At 52.0% G+C, this 20,442-nt stretch overlaps 5 protein-coding genes across 5 annotated transcripts; 3 read left to right on the top strand and 2 right to left on the bottom strand.

Annotated features, from left to right (window-relative positions):
• Positions 1 to 1,239: 1,239 nt before the first annotated feature.
• Positions 1,240 to 3,253, top strand: GIQ15_01902 (Chap1; the record flags this gene model as incomplete). Its single annotated transcript, XM_033549319.1, has 3 exons — positions 1,240 to 1,677; positions 1,742 to 3,045; positions 3,103 to 3,253. The coding sequence occupies 3 exons, from the start codon at positions 1,240 to 1,242 to the stop codon at positions 3,251 to 3,253; spliced, it is 1,893 nt and encodes a 630-aa protein (XP_033410270.1).
• A 1,346-nt stretch (positions 3,254 to 4,599) lies between these two features.
• GIQ15_01901 (uncharacterized protein) lies at positions 4,600 to 6,792 on the bottom strand (the record flags this gene model as incomplete). The annotated part of the gene is made up of 3 exons (XM_033549318.1): positions 4,600 to 6,553; positions 6,620 to 6,731; positions 6,780 to 6,792. The coding sequence occupies 3 exons, from the start codon at positions 6,790 to 6,792 to the stop codon at positions 4,600 to 4,602; spliced, it is 2,079 nt and encodes a 692-aa protein (XP_033410269.1).
• A 1,088-nt stretch (positions 6,793 to 7,880) lies between these two features.
• Positions 7,881 to 16,003, top strand: GIQ15_01900 (niemann-Pick C1 protein; the record flags this gene model as incomplete). The annotated part of the gene is made up of 5 exons (XM_033549317.1): positions 7,881 to 8,141; positions 8,226 to 11,667; positions 12,535 to 14,836; positions 15,023 to 15,759; positions 15,816 to 16,003. The coding sequence occupies 5 exons, from the start codon at positions 7,881 to 7,883 to the stop codon at positions 16,001 to 16,003; spliced, it is 6,930 nt and encodes a 2,309-aa protein (XP_033410268.1).
• Positions 16,004 to 17,532: 1,529 nt separating this feature from the next.
• GIQ15_01899 (uncharacterized protein) lies at positions 17,533 to 18,370 on the bottom strand (the record flags this gene model as incomplete). Its single annotated transcript, XM_033549316.1, has 2 exons — positions 17,533 to 18,051; positions 18,107 to 18,370. 2 exons carry the CDS (start codon positions 18,368 to 18,370, stop codon positions 17,533 to 17,535), a joined length of 783 nt encoding a protein of 260 aa, XP_033410267.1.
• A 321-nt stretch (positions 18,371 to 18,691) lies between these two features.
• GIQ15_01898 (PAP2 domain-containing protein) lies at positions 18,692 to 19,818 on the top strand (the record flags this gene model as incomplete). The annotated part of the gene is made up of 4 exons (XM_033549315.1): positions 18,692 to 18,820; positions 18,889 to 18,982; positions 19,041 to 19,380; positions 19,452 to 19,818. The coding sequence occupies 4 exons, from the start codon at positions 18,692 to 18,694 to the stop codon at positions 19,816 to 19,818; spliced, it is 930 nt and encodes a 309-aa protein (XP_033410266.1).
• Positions 19,819 to 20,442: the final 624 nt, after the last annotated feature.

The following is a 20,442-nucleotide window of genomic DNA, read 5'->3' as shown; positions in this document are numbered from 1 at the left end:
GTGACGTACGGTGGACGGTGGACGGTAGACGATGCGATTAGTTCGAAGAACGAAGATCCAACTGTTGAAGTCGAGAATGGAGCAGATACCAGGCCGTAGATATGGTAAATAGCAGGCGAGAGGAGATGCTGTCTTTTCTTCTTGATCTCGCGATTGATCTTGAATCTTGAATCTTTGATATTCGCGAGGAAGAAGTTGAGGTCACGTGCGATGACTAAGATATGTCACGTGTTATATATGTTTGCGGGGATGAACAGGAAGATACAAGTCGAGCGTGCTGAGGTGGTATCAGGCAGTAGATATACGCAATTGATAAATATATACTATATACTCCGTACTTTGTATTAAAGGAGAGAAAGAAGCGAAAGAAGCGAAAGAAGCGAAGAAGAGGAGAGAGTATATATTACATAAGCAAGTAAGCGCCGCTTGAACTTTCCGCTCTGTATTTATAAGCAGGCAAGTACCTCTTAAAGCGGCGGGCGATCTCTCCCACTTCGGCCACTTCAACCTCGACTTCAACCTCGACTTCAACTTCAGCTTTTGACATCGCCAACTTCACCCCGTCTTCGTCTCTCGTTTGTGTCCATATAACGGCATTCCTGCTGCTGCGACACCGCTCTCTCAGTCTGCTGCGCGCGGCTTCAGTTGGACTCCCTTCCTAGCTGCTCTAACCGCGGCTCCAGTCGTTACGAGACGTGAATACGAGCCCCGTTTCTCGGCCAGCCCACCAACCGGCGCCCCTTGAGCCCCCAGCAGCCACCACCGCCGTCAGGTCAGTCCTGCTGCTCCGTCTCAGAGTTCGATGCTGGACGCTACCTCGTTCGTCGCTCGTTGTTCCACCGTCTTCTGCACGCTTCGAGCCCGCACTGCACGTATCATCCTAGTCCTTGTCCCAGTCCTAGTCCCAGTTGGTCGTGCCGCAATTTGGCCGGCAGCTTATCCTCCCGATCGCTGCCTCACCGTCCTCCTAGCCTTCCTTGGCCCGTCCACGACCGTTGCCGTTGCCTGGCATCATCATCATCTTACAGGTCGAGAGACGGACCTCCGCCAGACACCTTAGACACCACGAAAGCCGTTACCTCGTCAACCCACTCTGCTGGTATCACTTCTTTCTTTCCAGCTCACTCTTGGCCAGGGGGACTTGTTCCTACGATTATCTCCAGGCAGAGAAGCCCGCGATCCGTCCCCCTCAATTGATCAATCCACCGCGTGCTCCCTCGAGGCTTTCCTCCGCTCGACATGGCAGATTTTGACCCCTCCTTCCAGCGCAATCTCTACCTCTCACCGGACCAGCAGGACCTGCTCCTTGCTGCCCTCTCGTCCAACAATCAACCCACCAAGCCAGGTCCCCAGTCCAATCTTGGCTCCGCAAACGGTTCGTCCGGAAACGAGCTCTTTGACTCACCCCCTCAAGACATTCCTGGTTCTGGTCAGCTCAGCTTCGATCCGGACGACAGCCCATTTCTTGGACTCGACCTTGACGCTGAATTTGACGTCTCGGACCAGGTCTTGATCGGGGATCTGCCAGGTGCGGAGGGCGAGCAGCACGGGCAGCGTGAGAAGCGGAAGAGCTTGGATGGGGTAGAGGATGCGGATACGGGCAAAAAACGGAAGGAGAATGAAGACAAGGTCGCAAAGAAGCCAGGCAGGAAGCCTCTGACTTCGGAGCCTACAACGGTAAGACAGAGCATCCCTTACCCTTCTTATTGGGTGTTTTCTCGTTTGTTAATCTTGATATTAGAAACGCAAAGCCCAAAACCGCGCAGCTCAGCGAGCATTCCGTGATCGCAAAGAGAAACACCTCAAGGACCTCGAGACGAAAGTCGAGGACCTCGAACGTGCCTCCCAGAACGCAAATCACGAGAACACTTTGCTCCGCGCCCATGTTCAACGGCTCCAGGTCGAATTGAAGGAATACCGCAAACGTCTTTCCTGGATAAGTAGCGGCAATAGTATATCACCTACTACGGGCCTGCTGAACCAAGCCAGGAACCTTCATGCTCAATCCCGTATCAACAATGAATTCTCCTTTGATTTCCCCAAGTTCGGCGACCTCCCGGGCGCCCATATATATAATAATGGATCTCTCTCCAAGGGAAATCCCAATACTCGCAGTCAGACTCATCCAGCTCTCGGTATAAAGGCAACTAGCCATCTTGGAACCACGCCCCAGTACTCACCCACCAATGGACGCACATTTAGACCGAATAGCCTATCTACAACGAAGCCAGGGCCTGATGCTCTTTCCAGTACTTATAACTCACACACATATGAAAACCCCTCCGTTCCCTTCTCCGAATCTCCCTCCGCTTCCTCGGAATCTCAGCACATATCATCAATCTGCACCTCTCCCGAGTCTAGCCTAACATCCCCTACCACCACTCAAAAGAGTGACACCGCCAGCGCTGCCTATGGCAAGAGCAAGCCAAAACAACAAAATCCTTCCCAGTGTGAACTAAAGTTCTATGAACGACTGGGTGAGGCATGCGGGTGTGTGGATAACCCCATCCCCGCTGCTATGGCGAAACAGCCCAGCCTGGGAAACCAGGCATCACGCTCTATAAGCCCTGAGAAAGCTGCCACTACCGCAACCCCCACCAGCTCTACCCCAAACACCAGCACAACTCCTGCTACCACTAATAATACCAATAATACCCAACCAACGCACACATCTACGGACCCTCTTGCCAACGACACCCCAGGCACGTCTTCTAACCTTCTGTCCGATCCCTCCATTCCCAGTTTTGACTGGCTCGCCCAGCAAAACGGTGGCCACTTTGACCCCGTCCTATTTGGCGACTACCGCGATCCACAGGATGCTGTGCTCTCCCAAGAATTCAGCGGCTTTTTCGACGATGCCTTCCCCATGCCCGATCTAGGAAGTGCAGGGGAGTTTGATGCTGCCACTCCCGGTTCCACCGCCGCAAATGGCACCGGTAAGACGCCAGCAAAGGCCGACCAGCCCATCGCCATAACGGACATTGATGATGAGGAAGTTGTACCTGGCGAAGACAGGTCACAGATGCTTTCGTGTACCAAGATATGGTCAGTTCCTACTATCGACACCGTTGACCCAAGTAATTGGTCTAACCCCGTATATAGGGATCGCCTTCAACGAATGGAGAAATTCCGCAACGGCGAAATTGACGTGGATAACCTTTGCACGCAGCTTCGCACCAAAGCCCGCTGTTCCGAGGGCGGCGTGGTCATTGATCAAAAGGATGTTGATGATATCATGACCAGAGCGACGTGACCTTACTTATCTACCAGCCTGCTTTACTAAACCGATACCTTATATATAAACCAATCTATCACACCCTTGACTGATCGTTATTCCTTGCGTATGTGCCAATTTATTGACTGTTGTGATTTGCTGTGCCATGTTCTTATATCCTCTTCATCACTGTTGAATGCTGCTCCGAAACACAGTTCCGTACTATCGAACTGCCCAGTTTCTGGTTGTCTCCTCGCTTACACCCAAAAACCATGCACATCTTCAACATTCGAGGTTAGCTGTCAAACCCCCCCTTACGTCTGGTCTTATTTATCTTCTTGCCAATATGAACAAAACAACAATTATCTTGATCTACTGCTTTTTTGTGGGCTTTTCTGTTTTTTGAGCGGTTATATTTATATGTCTCTTTTATTGAAAATATGTATCCTTACCACAGAGCACGGACATTGGAGTCGAATAGCAACGGCAGCGAAAACAGTAGCGTGACTATCGCCCGTCTGCATGCTATACAAAATGTCGGTTTGATTTAGGCGCGAGTGATCCAGATGGATGGACGGATGGACGGACGGACTACATATTACTTGTCTTGGGTGTGTATAGCATTGTGTACCAAATAAAGAAGAACCTCCAGGCATGTATGGTCTTTTTTTTTAGTCATTTGGCAATCATTTATCTAAATTTTTGTCCATTAATATATGAAATAGGAAGTATATTAAACATTATAAACCAAGAAAATCAAGTAATAAGGCTGTGTATAATACTGGGGAATATTCAAAAAAATCAATTCCATACAAATCAGCAAAGTCGGCAACTCTACCATGTTCTATCCCTTCCTAAGTCCAACTGCAAATACGTACAAAAATGGCCAATCTGGCCTCTCAATAGTAGCCACCACAAGAACTAATAGTAGGGCCTTCCATAAGGCATTGAGCTACATTCGATTATGAATCATAGTTTGGCGCGAAAGTTTGAAGACAAAAATTGCCTCTGAAGAAGTATACATCGAGGCTGATACGATCGTAGACCAATTAAGATGGAAAACCTGCTTTGTAAAGCAGGATCTGATATCACAAAGGGCCTAAAGAAAGTATCGAATACATGTGAGGTAGATAGGTTAGAAGACATTGGGGGGAAAGGAGGTTACGGTAAAGGATAAGATGGAGGAAATCAACGTAGCCTGGAGAAGGAAGAAGACAGGTTTATGGAACATTTTTTAAAACAGGGTAGTAGAATTTCGAATGGTAAGAGAGCAGGCATGGGGAGGAGAACAGAATGGGAGTAACAGAGAGGGAAAAAAAGAGGCATGCCGCCCGAGAATGTACGGAATACGGATATCTAGGTAGTAAGTATCAAGGGGGGATCAACTATGACTCGGTGGATGCCGCGGGCTTGTCTCCTGCTGGAACTGGAGTAGCCGCTGGAGAGCTTGAATCCCCTGGGCCCTTGTTAAATCCCATGCCTCGTCCGCCCCGTCCTGTTCCTCTTCCGCCTCGCTCACCACCACGTCCACCTCGCCCGCGTCCACCGTATCCTCCACGGCCTCGACCGCCCTCACCGTCGCTGGCAGCGCTTCCGCTCTGGTATCCGCTGCGTGGGTTTACTGATGAGCCGCCGCCGCGGCTGCTAGCCTGCCATGTTCCGGCATTTCCCTGACCATCACGGTTGACGGTGCGGTGGGATGCCCGGTCCTCGAAGACCTTTACATTGGGTTTCCGGTTAGGACCAGCAGGGCTGGGTTTCTTGTGCTCCAGTGGCTGTCTCTCAAGAGCAAGCTTGGAGTCTTCGGGAGTAGCAAAAGTGACTACAAAGTTGAACTTGCCCCATTTCTCAATTTTGATAATCTTTGCTCGATCCTCGTCAGGCCACAGCTGTCGAACGGCTTCTTCAGTATCCACATTGGAAATAAAAAGACCACTGGTTAGCTTCTTGTCCGTCGAGCTGACTGATTTCGAGTCTCCTTGTCCTGATGGGTGAGCTGAGCCATTAGCCTCAGACGCGGAGGTCTCTGTGGACGCACCGTGGGGCGCAGGTCCTCCGGCGAGCGGGGTGGCTGGTTTAGGGGTTGCTGGCTTCTCCTTGTTGGCGCCAACCGGGGCCGGGGATGCAGTTGATTTAGGTGGTAGAGGAGAATGCTGCTTTCCTGGGTGGGCTTGTGTAGAAGGCACCTGAGGGGGGTACTGGTTGCCAGGGTTGCGCGATGGCTGAGCTGGTATCTGTCCGAACTGTGGAGGCGCAACTCGGGTTTGTGGAGGGCCGCCTGGTCCTCCGGAGGCACTTCCTGTGGCACTAGGGGGGTTGGTTAGTGCTGGAGGAGCTGCGCCGGTCTGTGGAGCGCCAGCTGGCGTAGGTTTGCCGCCACGATGAGAGAAGTTGAACCCTTGGGCGCGCATTTCGGTACCAATTCGGCCGCCCTCGATGTCGAGAACAAGATATCCGAAGGCAGCATCGGCCAAGTTGAAGTTCCACATGTTCTTGAAGGCACTTTCGTCTACCTGGCCGCCCGCATTGCTCGCCGTGACAGGTCCACCGAACGGGTTGCCACCGTTTGCGATGCTAGGCATCTTTTGGACGATATCCAGCGCATTATCCAACAAGGTCTTTTGTGCTTCATTCGCATTTATAGCCGATTCTACTTCGCCCCGGACGGTATCCCAGACATCATTGAAAGATGCCTTGGAGGCAGCCAGTTTTCCACGGTAATGATCCAGAGTCGGGTTGACGCTGAACTCGTTGTAGGAACTTCCATATCTGAAATGTAGACCGGCAGAGATGGAGAAGTCGGCCTTGAGGGTGACGGATAGCTGGTTTAGCATTCCTTCTCGAGCGGGGGATGCGTGGGTGACGAAGATACGGGTTTCCGCGGGATCGTAGACGCGGTTGGCGGTATCGACTAGCTCTCCCATCTGCAGCAGTGTCGTCCACATGGTACCCTGTCCACCAGCAATCGTTGTCTTGCCCTCACCATTGTCGAAAAGCTTATGCATAACAATTGCGCCTCCAAGGCCGAGAAGACGAAGCTTGACGCCGCCGATGTCTAGTAGTCTCGAGTTTGCCTCGTCGATGATGTGTAGCTTATCAACTTTGTATTCGCCGGAACGGAACTTCTCCAGGACACGAACGTCCTCGCAGGCGCCCCACACGGTATAAACAGGCACATCGAGGGTCATTTGCTTGTTAAGGAGAAGTGGGAGTTCCGAGAGCGGGAGCTGCTCGGGGCTAAATCGTTGTTTAATAGACTGTTGCGGAGGAACTTGGGCGACGCTGCGCTTAATGGGCTCTGGGAGGAGCGGAGAGTATTGTGCAACATGTTTGAGGGTCCTATCAAGAGGTTTAGTCAACGAACACAGAAAAGAATAAGTTATGGCAAGAATCAGCCTATCTCACTTGTCCGCAATTCTCTCAAGAGAGCTATCATCATAAAAGCCAAAATCACCCGTGTGAATGATATGGTCTGCTCGAGCTTGTTTGGCGAGTTCGTTGAGCGACTTGAGGTTTCCTGCACGATATCAACAAACCGCTGTCAGCCAAGAAAAGATATCACTACCCAGGACGGCCATTTCCGTGAAGCCTGGCGGCAGTAGGCTTGTACTGGCGGATGGGATGTAGGGTCTTCCTCACCTCGCACGTCGGCAATACAGAGGATTCTCACAGCTCCATTCTGAATAACTCTGCCATTATTAGGTAGCAAGGGAGTCGCTCCGGGAGTTGGCCCAACCGTCGAACCGTTCGGGAGGCTATAGGCAGGGTTCGTAAACGCGTGAGGTGGATGGGGCTGAGGCAGAGGCAGAGAGAGAGAGATATGGTCAGTTCAGTTCGAGAAGCGAAACCCTGGCCAACGGCGAAACGGCAGAACTTACTGAAGCCATGGATAACAGATTGATTAGGGGTTCTTTGGGGTGAAGATAAGCAATAGCTTAGGCGACTGAGAACGACGGGAGAGGAAGATGCGAGATAGAAAGGTAGAGAGAGCTTCGCAAGGGTGGTTGGTTGGTATCAAGAGGAGCGAAATTTGAGGTTGTAAATAATAAGGTGGTTTTGGAACTAGGAGAGGCTACTGGCTGCTTTCTTGTCCTTCGGCCAACTGTCTCGCCTGAGGTCGCCACAGGGTCAAACGCTTGCCTTTCTTTATCGTCTGTCTAAGACTTCTTCTTCTTCGTCTTCGTCTTCCTTCGTCGTCTGCCTCTTTTTCTCTATACAAACTCGCTGCTTTTTTGCCCGTCTCGCTGCCCCTTTCGGTGTTTCACGTGATACTGCTTAGTCATTGTATCCCCCCCCCCCAGAAAGTCCAAAGTTCGAACTTCGACTTCAACTTCCAGCTTGTTTTCCCCCTTGCGCTTCCAAGTTCGACAGACGAGCTGACATCGAGATAGCTACCGGAGAGCAGCAGTTTACGTGGCTGGCTGCTCGCACGCGTTGCCGTTTATATATATACACACTCTCACCGAGCCTTTTCACCGGGTGTCTTGCTGGGTCGTTCCCCCGGATATGACGTAGCTGAGCCAGCCACACGCGAGTGCAGTTTATATTCAAAGCAGACGTCCTGCTCGAGGAGAAGCTGAAGGAGAAGCTCGACGACGGTCAGGGGACTTGCACGGCCACCGAGATAGTCCTTGAATCGTCCTACTCTCCGACCTAGGCCATTGCGATGCGGTTCACCCTCTCGGCCGTTGCTGGACTAGCTGCCCTGGGCTTCGGCAGTCTCTCTCTTGCCGGCCAAACGAAAATACACGAAGCAGGCCGCTGTGCTATCAGAGGCAACTGCGGGAAACAGTCGTTCTTTGGCGGTGAGCTGCCGTGTCCGGACAATGAACTAGCTAGTCTGCCGGAACAGAAGGTTCGGCAGAGGCTGGTCGACCTGTGCGGGAAGAAGTGGGAAGATGGCCCGGTTTGCTGCAAGGATGAACAGGTATGGCACGCCTCTCCACTTGTATCTGATATTTATACTATACTGGACGTATGTTACTGACTGTCCTGGCCTCGTTTTGTCTAGATTGATGCGCTCTCGTCGAACCTGAAGCTCGCCGAAGGGATCATATCGTCGTGCCCTGCTTGCAAAGAAAACTTCTTCAACCTCTTCTGCACCTTCACCTGTTCGCCCGACCAGTCCCTCTTCGTCAATGTTACTGAGGTGGCTCAGGTGAACGGCAAGTTGCTGGTCACCGAACTGGATACCCTATGGTCAGAGGAGTACCAGAGTAGTTTCTACGACAGCTGCAAAAATGTCAAGAATGGCGCTTCAGGCGGTAAGGCCATGGACTTTATTGGCGGCGGAGCAAAAAATTATACGCAGTTCCTGAAGTTCCTGGGCGACAAGAAGTTCCTCGGTAGCCCCTTTCAGATAAATTTCCTTACAGAACCCCGGCATTCAGACGATCAGAACATGAAACCAGTACCTGATGAAACGAAATCGTGTGCTGACAAGGATGAGGCCTACCGTTGCTCTTGCATAGACTGCCCTGAGGTCTGTCCAGAGCTTCCCGCAATCAAGGGAGAGCGCCATTGCCAAGTCGGCAGTCTCCCCTGCCTCACATTTGCAGCGATACTAGTATATTCCATTTCCCTAATGCTCATTGTCGTGCTGGCAATCGCGCGGTCTGCTTTTAAACGACACCGTGCGCGAAATATCGAGCGTGTTCGGCTCCTACAGGACGATGCCCCAAGCGACGAAGACGATGAGGCCGATGTGATCGAAGATACTCGGATCCCCCAGCCGTACCCACTCAACCACATGCTAGGTAACGCCTTCAACCGGCTGGGTGGCATATGTGCAAGATTCCCTGGCTTGACCATCTCATCTACTGTTCTCATCGCATTGCTTCTTAGCCTCGGCTGGCTTCGTTTTGCGGTTGAAACAGATCCTGTCAGGCTCTGGGTTAGCCCTAATTCTGCTGCTGCGAAGGAGAAAGACTTTTATGATGCCAATTTTGAACCATTTTACCGCGTTGAGCAAGTGTTCGTCGTCAAAGATGTTAATACCGGAGAGCCAGAGCCAGTGTTGGATTATGACACGCTGGGCTGGTGGTTCGATGTCGAGAATCGTGTGCGGCGAATGATTTCACTGAACCAACGATTAACACTGGACGATGTTTGCTTCAACCCAACTGGCCGTGGATGCGTTGTGCAGTCACTTTCCGGGTACTTCAAGGGTTCTTTTACCAACGTCAACCCAGACACATGGCGGAGTCACCTACAGCACTGTGCGCAGTCGCCGGGTTCCCGTGATTGTCTTCCGGACTTCCAACAACCTCTAGCACCCCAGATGGTCCTGGGAGGGTTTAACGAAACGGCAAATATCTTGGATGCCCGCTCCCTCATCATCACCTGGGTGGTCAACAATTACGAACAAGGATCAGAGAATGAAGCTCGAGCAATGGACTGGGAAGAGACGTTGAAGCAGGTGCTCCAAGTCGTGCAAGAAGAAGCTTCCGAGCGTGGACTCCGCGTCTCATTCAGTACAGAAATCTCTCTAGAGCAGGAATTGAACAAGTCGACCAACACCGACGCCAGAATCGTTGTCATCAGCTACGTTATTATGTTTATTTATGCGTCCCTCGCCCTAGGTTCTACAACTATCAGTTGGCGATCACTTTTCCATAACCCTAGCCACGTCCTCGTCCAGTCAAAATTTACACTCGGAATTGTTGGAATTCTCATTGTCCTAATGTCAGTGTCAGCGTCTGTCGGCCTTTTCTCCGCCTTTGGCATCAAGGTCACCCTTATAATCGCAGAAGTCATACCTTTCCTCGTTCTTGCCGTGGGTGTTGATAATATATTCCTCATCGTTCATGAATTCGAACGAGTGAACTTGAGCCACCCAGATGAGGAGATTGACGAGCGCATCGCCAGAGCCCTTGGTAGAATTGGCCCAAGTATCCTGCTCTCAGCAACGACTGAGACCATCGCGTTTGCCTTGGGTGTCTTTGTTGGAATGCCGGCTGTAAAGAACTTCGCAGCGTATGCTGCCGGAGCCGTGCTTATCAACGCCTTACTCCAAGTGACGATGTTCGTGTCTATTCTGGCATTGAACCAGAAACGTGTGGAAAGTCTCCGCGTGGACTGTGTGCCCTGCATTGCAGTCCGCAAGGCTGCCAGTACTGGCATTGCTGGCGACGAAAGACCTGATTTTGGAGAAAGCCTGTTACAACGCTTCATCCGCAAGGTATATGCCACCAGACTCCTTGGCCGGAATGTCAAAATTGCCGTAGTGGTCCTCTTCTTGGGGCTATTTACAGCTGGACTGGGTCTGATTCCAATGGTAAGCTTGGGACTGGACCAGCGAATTGCGATCCCAAATGACTCCTACTTGATACCATACTTCAACGATCTTTATGACTACCTCAGTGTCGGACCTCCTGTCTATTTCGTGACGCGGGATGTCAACATCACCGCCAGAGAGCACCAGCAACAAATCTGCGGCCGGTTTACCACCTGCGATGAGTTCTCCTTGGGCTTCGTCCTAGAGCAAGAGTCCAAGCGTTCCAACGTTTCGTACATTTCAGGATCTACTGCAAACTGGATCGATGATTTCTTCTACTGGCTCAATCCCCAACAGGATTGCTGCAAGGAAGACGGCAAAACATGTTTTGAAGATCGCCAGCCCGGCTGGAATATTTCCCTCTACGGCATGCCCGAGGGTGCTGAATTCATCCACTACGCAGAGAAATGGATTGACTCTCCAACGACAGAGTCCTGCCCGCTCGGCGGCAAAGCTCCGTATAGCAACGCCCTTGTCCTTGATTCAAACCGCATCATGACCAACGCCAGCAGTTTCCGCACGGCACACACCCCATTGCGCGGCCAGGCTGACTTCATCAACGCCTACGCTTCCGCGCGTCGCATCGCAAATGATATCTCCAGCAACCACGGCATTGACGTGTTCCCCTACTCCAAATTCTACATTTTCTTCGACCAGTATGCGTCCATCATCCAGCTCACGGGTGCCTTACTGGGCTCTGCGGTTGGCGTGATCTTCCTCGTCACCTCGGCCCTGCTAGGATCGCTTCTCACCGGCGGAGTAGTGACGCTGACAGTCGTGATGATTGTGGTGGACATCATCGGGGCCATGGCAGTAGTGGGAGTCTCCCTGAATGCCATTTCGTTGGTGAACCTCGTAATCTGTGTTGGAATCAGCGTCGAGTTCTGCGCGCACATCGCCCGCGCATTCATGTTCCCCTCTGCACCGCTATTGGAGAAGGCACCGGTCAAATTCCGACACCGCACCGCCAGGGCGTGGGCGGCACTGGTAAACGTTGGCGGGAGCGTCCTCAGCGGCATCACCATCACCAAACTGGTCGGAATATGCGTTCTCGCCTTCACCAGAAGTAAAATCTTCGAGATCTACTACTTCCGCGTCTGGCTTGCTCTCGTCGTCTTCGCGGCAACCCACGCGCTTATTTTCTTACCCGTGGCCCTGAGCTTCATCGGAGGCGATGGTAAGCAATATCATCCTACCATGCATCGTATCTAGTGATTAAGCTAACTCCCCTTGTCTAGGCTACGCTGATGCCCACGCCGTCGGAGGCCTGGAGGAAGACCTGGCGGCCCGAGGATACAGGTCGTTGCTGCTCGACGACGACTACTACGACTCGGACGACGAAGAACTCTAGCTCGTCCTTCTCCCTTCTCGCTTTTTTTTATTATATCTTGTTTTTGCTGCTTTTGGCTGTATATCCTATTTGTACTACTCCTTGGATTTATTGGTATTGTTATAGACCTGTGTGTCGTATACTGGGCAGCAATCCCGGAGTTCTCTTCTTTTTGGACATGGCATTGAGTACGGAGTGGAAATACTTGAGCTTTATCGTATCCTACATATACCAATATACACCATTCAATCTATATCTCATTCACTGTCTATTGGTGTCTTTGGTGTTGTCAGAAATGCGCTGGGCAGAAAATTATGCGCAAGGCGGGGGACAAACCACATGATTTCCGCTTTTTCTCCCCACCCCGAGAAAATTTGTTCGACTTCATTTTTTTTCTTCTTCCTCCTTCACCCTCTTTTTGATATCTCCAGGAATCCGTCTCTCTGCGTCTCGCTCTGCTCTCGCTCTGCTCTCGCTCTCACCTGTGTGCGGGTGCTTGGTATCGGCTGTTTAATGAGCTTCTACTGAATACCTGACGGGCATTGAGAGTCGACTACGATCTACGAGCACACCACAGTGTGTGAGCCGCCGGGAGCATCAAGATGGACCAAGCACATTTCCTGCAGCAATTGCAGATTATACTGAATCGTTAGTGTGTCTTCGTTTGTTTTTCTCTCTCCGGCCTCGCTTATTACTAACGTGTCTCACCCGTAGCAAGCCAAGGAAACGTGAAGGAAGCCACCAGCACGCTCCAGAAGGTGTACTATAAAAACCCGGAGGCCCTCCTCTTCCTCATCCAAATTGCTACATCACACCACGATGCAGACTTGAAGCAGCTGGCCGCCGTCGAGGCTCGATCTCTTGCTATAAAGCTATGGGCAAAGGTTCCCGCTGCCCAGAAACCACAGGTCAGAGAGCAGCTGCTCCGCTCGACCCTGAGTGAAAGCTCTGCACTCGTCCGCCATGCCTGTGCGAGAGTCATCTCTGCCATTGCAGAGATCGACTTGACCGATGGCGAGTGGGCTGACCTGCCGCAGTTCCTCCTGAACGCGTCCACCAGCGCGAAGCAGGAGGAGCGTGCCGTCGGAACATACATCCTTTACGCCGTCCTGGAGACTCTGGGTGAAGGTTTCGAGGAGAAATTCATGGACCTATTCGCGCTTTTCGAAAAGACGATCCGTGACCCCGAGAGCGCGGAGGTTCGCATCAACACGCTGCTAGCCCTGAGCAAGCTCGCCGTCCATCTTGACTCGGACGAAGACGAAAAGCCAATCCAGGCATTCCAGCAAATTTTCCCTGCCATGGTCAACGTCCTCAAGGACACCATTGACCAAAGCGACGATGCCCGGACGATGCAGGCCTTCGAGGTCTTCCAAACCCTCCTTGGGTGTGACCCAGAGCTCCTCAACCCTCACCTGAAGGACCTGGTTATCTTCATGAATCAGATTGCCGGTAACACCAAGGCTGACGACGATACGCGAACCCAAGCAATCAGCTTCCTCATGCAGGCTGTCAGCTACAGGAAAGTCCGTATCCAGGGCATGCAACTGGGCGAGCAGCTCACCCGCACATGTCTCGCCGTCGCTACCGAGCTAGGTGACCTTGACTCTGACGACGATGACATTACCCCAGCCCGTTCCGCTCTTGGGCTCCTCGACATGATGTCCCAGAGCTTCGCTCCCAGCCAAGTGGTCGTTCCTCTCCTCAACGCCGTCGGCCAATACTTCAACAGCTCGGAGCCTAGCCACCGTCGTGCCGGTATCATGTCTCTCGGCATGTGTATCGACGGAGCACCCGATTTCATCAGCACCCAGATGAAGGAGATCTTCCCCGTCCTCTTCCGTTTGCTCCAGGACCCCGACTCCAGCGTGCGCCAGGCTGCCCTTGACACCGTCGCTAGACTTGCCGACGACCTTCCTGACGATGTCAGCAAACAGCACGAGACGCTCATGCCATTGCTCTTGAAGAACCTGGCTAGCGCTATGCAAGGATACAATGGAGAGGAATCTGGTCCCGCGGTCGACATGATCAAGTCTGCGCTTAGCGCAACTGACACCGTCGTTGACGGCATGGAAGGCAAGGACGTCGCCCCATACCAATCCGAGCTCGTTCCCTTGTTGCAGAAGCTGTTCAAGCATCCCGACTTTAAAATCAAGGGCCACACTGCCAGCGCACTTGGATCGGTGGCCTCATCTGCCGGTGATGCATTCCTCCCTTACTTTGACGAATCGATGCATATCATGCAGGAGTTCGCCACGCTCAAGCACAGTGAGGAAGAGCTCGAGCTACGTGCCAGTGTCATCGATGCTATGGGCGAGATGTCTTCTGGCGCTGGACCAGAACATTTCAAGAACTACGTCGGCCCATTGATGCAGGCTAGCGAAGAGGCATTGCACCTCGACCACTCACGCTTGAAGGAGAGCACCTATCTCTTCTGGGGCGTGATGTCAAAAGTCTACGGATCGGAGTTCACTCCATACCTTGAAGGCGTCGTCAAGGCATTGATCGCATGTCTGGAGCAAAGCGAGACGGACATGGAGGTTTCTCTTGGAGATGCCGCCAAAGACCTCGTTGGCCAGGAAGTGACCATTGCCGGACACAAAGTGCGTGTTGCTAGTACCGATGACGACGACGATGATGACTTCGAGGATATCGACGACGACTGGGAGAACCTCAACACTGTCACCCCAGTTTCCTTGGAGAAAGAAGTCGCCATTGAAGTGCTTGGAGACGTGATCACACACACCGGCAAGTCATTCATGCCATTCTTCGAGATGACAATGCAGCACATTCTACCGCTCGCCGAGCATTCGTACGAAGGCGTGAGGAAGAGTACCATGTCGACCCTTCACCGATCGTATGCTGCGCTGTGGCAGGTCTGCGAGGAGACTGGACAGATGCAGAAGTGGCAGCCTGGTAAGGGCATGGCATTAGTCGAGCCACCAACCGAAATTAAGAAGTTGGGCGAGATCCTGATGAAGGTTACTCTTCAGCGATGGACTGATGAAGACGATCCGTAAGTCGACTTTTTTTCATTTTTGTTGCTTCCTTTTATATGATGACACCACTCGTTACCCAGCTCACGCAGACGCCCAAAGGGCGATTGTTGATACCACGATCTATCTATCTGATAAACCTTATACCATCTATCTTATATTTTACATCTACTTGTTTGTGCATATACTGACAGTGAGGATGGCAGTTCCGCGGTCTCTGACATCAACCGCAACTTCGCCGACAACTTGCGCTTCTGTGGCCCCTACCTGATCTCCAACCGCCAGAATCTTGAGAATGTCACGACTGTGGTCACATCGATCATCACCAAGCAGCATCCTTGCCAGATAGAGCTCGATGCTACCGAGGAAGATAGGGAGCTCATGGAAGAGTTGTCCGAGTTCGACTGGAACGTCATCGACACTGCTCTTGACGTTGTCTCCGGCCTCGCGATCGCACTAGGCGCCGAATTTGTGGCTCTCTGGCCAACATTTGAGAAATACGTCCTCCGTTTCGCCGGAAGCAGCGAATCGCTCGAGCGATCTACTTCCATCGGTGTGCTTGCCGACGTGATTGCCGGGCTCGGCAACGCTATCACTCCCTACACGACCAACTTCTTGCGTTTGTTCACTCACCGTCTAACGGACGAGGACATGCAAACTCGCAGCAACGCCAGCTACGCCGTTGGTCTGCTGGTCGAGAAGTCCGAGGCTGACGCTGAGCTCGTGGCCGCGTACCCATCCATCCTAGAGAAAATCTCCAGGTGTCTCCAGATCCAACAGGCAAGACTTCCTGATAACGCTGCTGGATGTGTTGCACGCTTGATCCTAAAGCATCGCGAGAACGTTCCCCTGGATGAGGTTTTGCCTGCCCTGGTTGAAATCCTTCCTCTGGAAAACGACTACGATGAGAACGAGCCTGTGTATAGAATGATCTGCCAGCTTTGTATGTCATCCCTTTCTTCACAAGTGTAAGCAAGGTAGCTAACTAACATGTCGCAGATAAATGGGAGGACGCAACTGTCCGCCAACTGACGCCCCGCCTCCTGCCGATCTTCGAGTCTGTGCTGACTGGCGACAGCGACCAGCTGGACGACGAGCGACGAGCCGAATTGATCGAGCTCGTCTCGTGGCTGAACAAGATGCAACCAGGCGGAGCTGCTGCGTTCGTTGAGAAGCTTAGCTCGTGATTCGGCTGATAGACGGAACGAGCTACATAGAGAATAATGAAATTTCAGGGGCAGGATTGAACTAGGAGATAGGAGATCAAGATACCCAACTGGAACCGGCTCGTCAAGGGACGGGAACCAACTCTAACGATAATGAGATAAGAAGATAACTACGCAAGGAAAAAAAGTACCTTTTGTTTATTAAACTGGAACCTCGCAGAGTGTATCCCTGCCGCGCATTCATCATCCATGCCGTCTCCATGCACTCACCATGCAAAGTAAGGAGTAGCTCGCCGTCCCATACATAACTAAGTGAACCACTCCTGTAATGAGCATCTCCATGTGGTCCACCGTCGACCCTGGCCCAGCTGAGACAAACTTCCTCGATGCTCCCTCGCAGCCACTCGCGTCGGGCCTCGAAGCGGGCAGCTCAGCTGTGGCTTGTCGGCCTCGTCATCGCCCTCCACCAGAAACAGCCAGCGGTTCAGGGGCGTCGAGGGGATGTCACTGGCGGCATGCCGAAGCTCGGTTTATAACCAGCCACAGCTCCCCCCTATCTGCATCCTCTTGCCCAAAGCCAAGCACAAACAAGCATTCCAAGACCGCTGAGACTCCGTACCAAGACTTTCTCGTATGTTTCTTTCTTTTGACTTGCTTCTCTGGTGGTTGTGGTTGATATATGTTGCTAACCGCCCGTAGGCCCCTATCATCGACCATGGCCGCCTGTACGAAAACCACTCTGGTCAACGGGACCTTGCCGACCTCCTCAGGCTCTTCTGCGGCCTCCTCCATCTCCAAGCCCATCAAGGGTGCCACTAAGCCGTGTTTCGGGTGCGGTTGCGGCGACGAAGACTGCGAGTGTCTCTGCATCGTTATGTAGACGTCTTCCATGCCCGGTTTAAACGCTAGAAGTGAATCAGGAGCGATATGGTGTTTTCCAAAGGAATATCTCGAGAAGAGGAGAATATCTTGAACAGTTGGGGGAATATCTCGAGAAGACGCGGAAAGGTGCTTGATGTTGTTCGCTTTATCATGTTTATACTACTTCACACCAAGAATATGCCCATCCACGTCGAATTACGGGCTTGAATCAAGTTACATCCCAACCAAATCAGTGCAAGCAGTAGAAGATTAAGAAAGCTGTAAAGAATGGTACATGTCAAGTTGTAGAGGTACCGGTATTCAAAAATACAGATGTCCTTCTGCACTTCCTTGGCCCGTCAAAGAATAATCAAAGAGTTATCGCTCATAAATTGACGATATATCCATTATGTCTAGATCTGTCTGTCTCGGCGTCCTTGATCTCGGTATCCGAGTGAGTCTATAACCTGCGTCTGATGCAGATCTATCTACCACGGCCTCCGCGTGGCTGACTCTCATGTCATCATCAACCGAGCGAGTTGATGGGCTAACAGGCTGTATACAATTAGCATATCCAAGTCCAGTCTCTGCGAGTCCGACTTGCCATCTCGACCGAGGCGAGGGAGTTGTAGTTGTTGAGTCTAACCAATACGGCGCAGTGAAGTGTATAACCGTGTCCATAACGAGCCTCATCCGGCTTCCTCGAGCCCATCGAGAAGCCTCCACATCATCCGAGCCTCCGCAACCTCTCTGTCCTTCTCCCCAAGCGCTATACTCTCTCCCTTTTTCTCGCTACCTGCCTCGCGCTCGACCTGCATCTCATCGTCGCCCGATACTCCCTCCTTTCCCTCCTTGCCCACCATCTCCAGCCAGCCGGCCACTCTCCCCTCCACCTCCTCCATCTGCTTCACCTCCTCCTTGGCCAGCTCGATGCGCTGCTCGATCAGGCCACCCAGTGACTCCCGAGCCTGGTGTGGCCGGTACAGGTTCAACAGATGATATGCGTTGATGAATAGGGTGCGAATCATCTCTAGCTTCTCCTCCGCGTGTTCCGGAGCGATGGAGAGGATGCCTGTGAGCTCTAGGAAGTTAAGCAGTAGCGACTTGGAGATTTTGGTAAGGTGATAGGCGTGTCCAGACGTAGGTGAGGAGGAAGGATACAGTTGGGTTATCCCTTGGTCGCCCAGAGAGGGAGGGTTGGGTGACAGCTATCGTCTTCGTTAGCTATAAGAGCATAAAAGATATCAAGTCCAGCGAGCCTACCTGCTGCGTTTCGCCAAACAGCACATAATCCGTCACAGGCGGCTCAGGCGGTATCAGAAACCTCAGCTCTGGCGCCACGTCCAGCCCTCGCAGCTCGGCCGGCGTCCAGTCCTTGCTCGCTGCCTTCTCGTCGCCATCGTCTCCACGGCGCGCTTCACGCTTTGCATCCGCCAGCTTGCTCAGGTTGCCCTGGCCAAAATGTTTCCAAAACGGCGGCGGCGGAGGAAACGCCGCGGTGACGCCTCGCTGAGCCCCGTCTTCCATCTCGATCTCTCCCGGGTTACCGTTGCTGTCTCAAGTCTCCTTTTTCTTGCTGGTCTTTTCGTGAAACTCGCGATGAAGAAGAAATTGCTTACATAAGCCCGTATATTTATATTGAAACAGCCTGGGGAAACTTGATAGCTTCAGCTCTGCTACAGGACGAGACGAGGGCTTGCTGGGAGATAACTGAGGGTCCGGAAGACGATCAACGACTGACGGCGGAGGAAGAAGACACTCACTCGCTTGTTTGCCGCTCACTTTGTTGGATAAATGTGAAATGCGATAGCTGCAGCTCCTATTCCCCCTTTCTCCAGCGTCGAGAATATGGACGGCCGAAAGACTTCGGATCTCACCCACCAGCCAGGCTGTATGGGGGCTCTGGTGCGGTTCTGGCACCGTTCATACGCTGCTGATTATACGATCCTCATTTTCCTCGTTGTTGCGTGGGTGATGGTACGTTTTTCAGTCGCCCGAGTTTGGCATATATAATATGGAGTATATACTGATGGATTGAGATATAGCTACAACTCTTCGTACATCCATTCCACCAGATGTTTAGCCTGGATAATGCATCCATTCAGTATCCCTTTGCCGTCGTCGAACGGGTGCCAGTCGGTACGTCACCCTACTCCATATAGCATGCCATAGTCGTCTAACTCTCGTCTTCCATCAGTATGGTCCATCATCTACTCCGGCGTCTTCCCTCTCCTTGCAATTGGCGTCTGGTCCGCCCTATTTCGCCCAGGAAGCCATTTCGTTCATATCACTCTTCTAGGCCTCCTTGCTACGCTACTGGTCACCATCTTTATAACTGATATAATCAAGAATGCCGTTGGCAGGCCACGTCCGGACCTGATATCACGCTGCAAACCGGAAAAGGGCACTCCAGAACATACACTGGTCGATTATACGGTATGCACCGGGACGAATCAGCATATCCTAAACGAGGGATGGCGCAGTTTCCCAAGCGGACACAGTAGTTTTGGGTTCTCAGGGCTGGGTTACCTTTCGTTGTAAGTGTGCCTGTACCATGCCAGCCTCTCAGCTCTAGCAGTATAGGTCATGTTAACAATCATACGCACAGCTTCCTTGCAGGCCAACTACGGGCCTGGCGCCCACGCTCTGGCCTTGCTCGTCTCCTCGTCTCGCTGTCTCCACTGCTTGGAGCACTGATGATTGCCATTTCCCGTGTAGCAGATTACCGCCACGACGTGTATGATGTGACCAGCGGCTCAATAATAGGCCTGGGAACAGCGTATCTGGTATATCGCTGTTATTACCCGTCCTTGTGGTCGGTGGACTGTGATATACCATACCATCCAGATGACCAGGGGGCGATTCATGGGTTTCAGCGAGTTGGCGGCGATGAAGAGCAAGCGTTCCAGCCACAGCCAGTATACAACGAGCAGGCATACCGTATGCAACCTCTCGGCCGTGGGAGGGAAACGTAGTCTGGGTCTCGGTCTGTATTCCACGCATTCATATGGGAGGCGTTTTATGGAGATTTCTATTGTTACTCTTATTGATAGACAGGGGTAAGAAAGGGGTAATAAATGTATCATTATTAATATTGTTAAAATTTATTAAACAAGAAAATATGCCGCGGGTATTCCATAAGTAAGATCAAGGGGGTAAATGTAACGGCGAGAGAAAATAGCCTGTACCTATAAATTTCTGGGCGGCAAACAGCAACGCCAGTCTTAAAAATATACTGCAGTGAACATACTGGAGTAGGCACGCCGCAGGTTTGGCAATAGCCTGGGAAACGTGAGATAGATCGCATTCCGTGAAAGAATAGCCTTCCGCCGGTTGTGTGGCTACCTCACTGCCAATTATCGCCCAGCTGCTCTAAAAAATTAGCCCGTTCTTTGAGCTTAGCCTGCACGGCATCCAGCTCCTGGATGGCCCTGCGCACCTCGGTCAAGTTACCTCCATTAAGCTTATCGGGGATGTTAAAGTAGCAGTGGTTGGGGAATGGGTTGGAACGTTGTGGCGGTGGAAGAGGCGATGAAGTCGATGGGTTGGTAGGAGATGGCGCAATAGATTGGGCAGGGGAAACCGGGAGAATACTCTTG

Source organism: Arthroderma uncinatum (assembly GCF_011692745.1).
Source record: "Arthroderma uncinatum strain CBS 119779 chromosome Unknown scaffold1, whole genome shotgun sequence".
NCBI lineage: Eukaryota > Fungi > Ascomycota > Eurotiomycetes > Onygenales > Arthrodermataceae > Arthroderma > Arthroderma uncinatum.
Note: the sequence above shows the minus strand (reverse complement) of the source record. Positions and strands in the feature narration are given on the sequence as shown.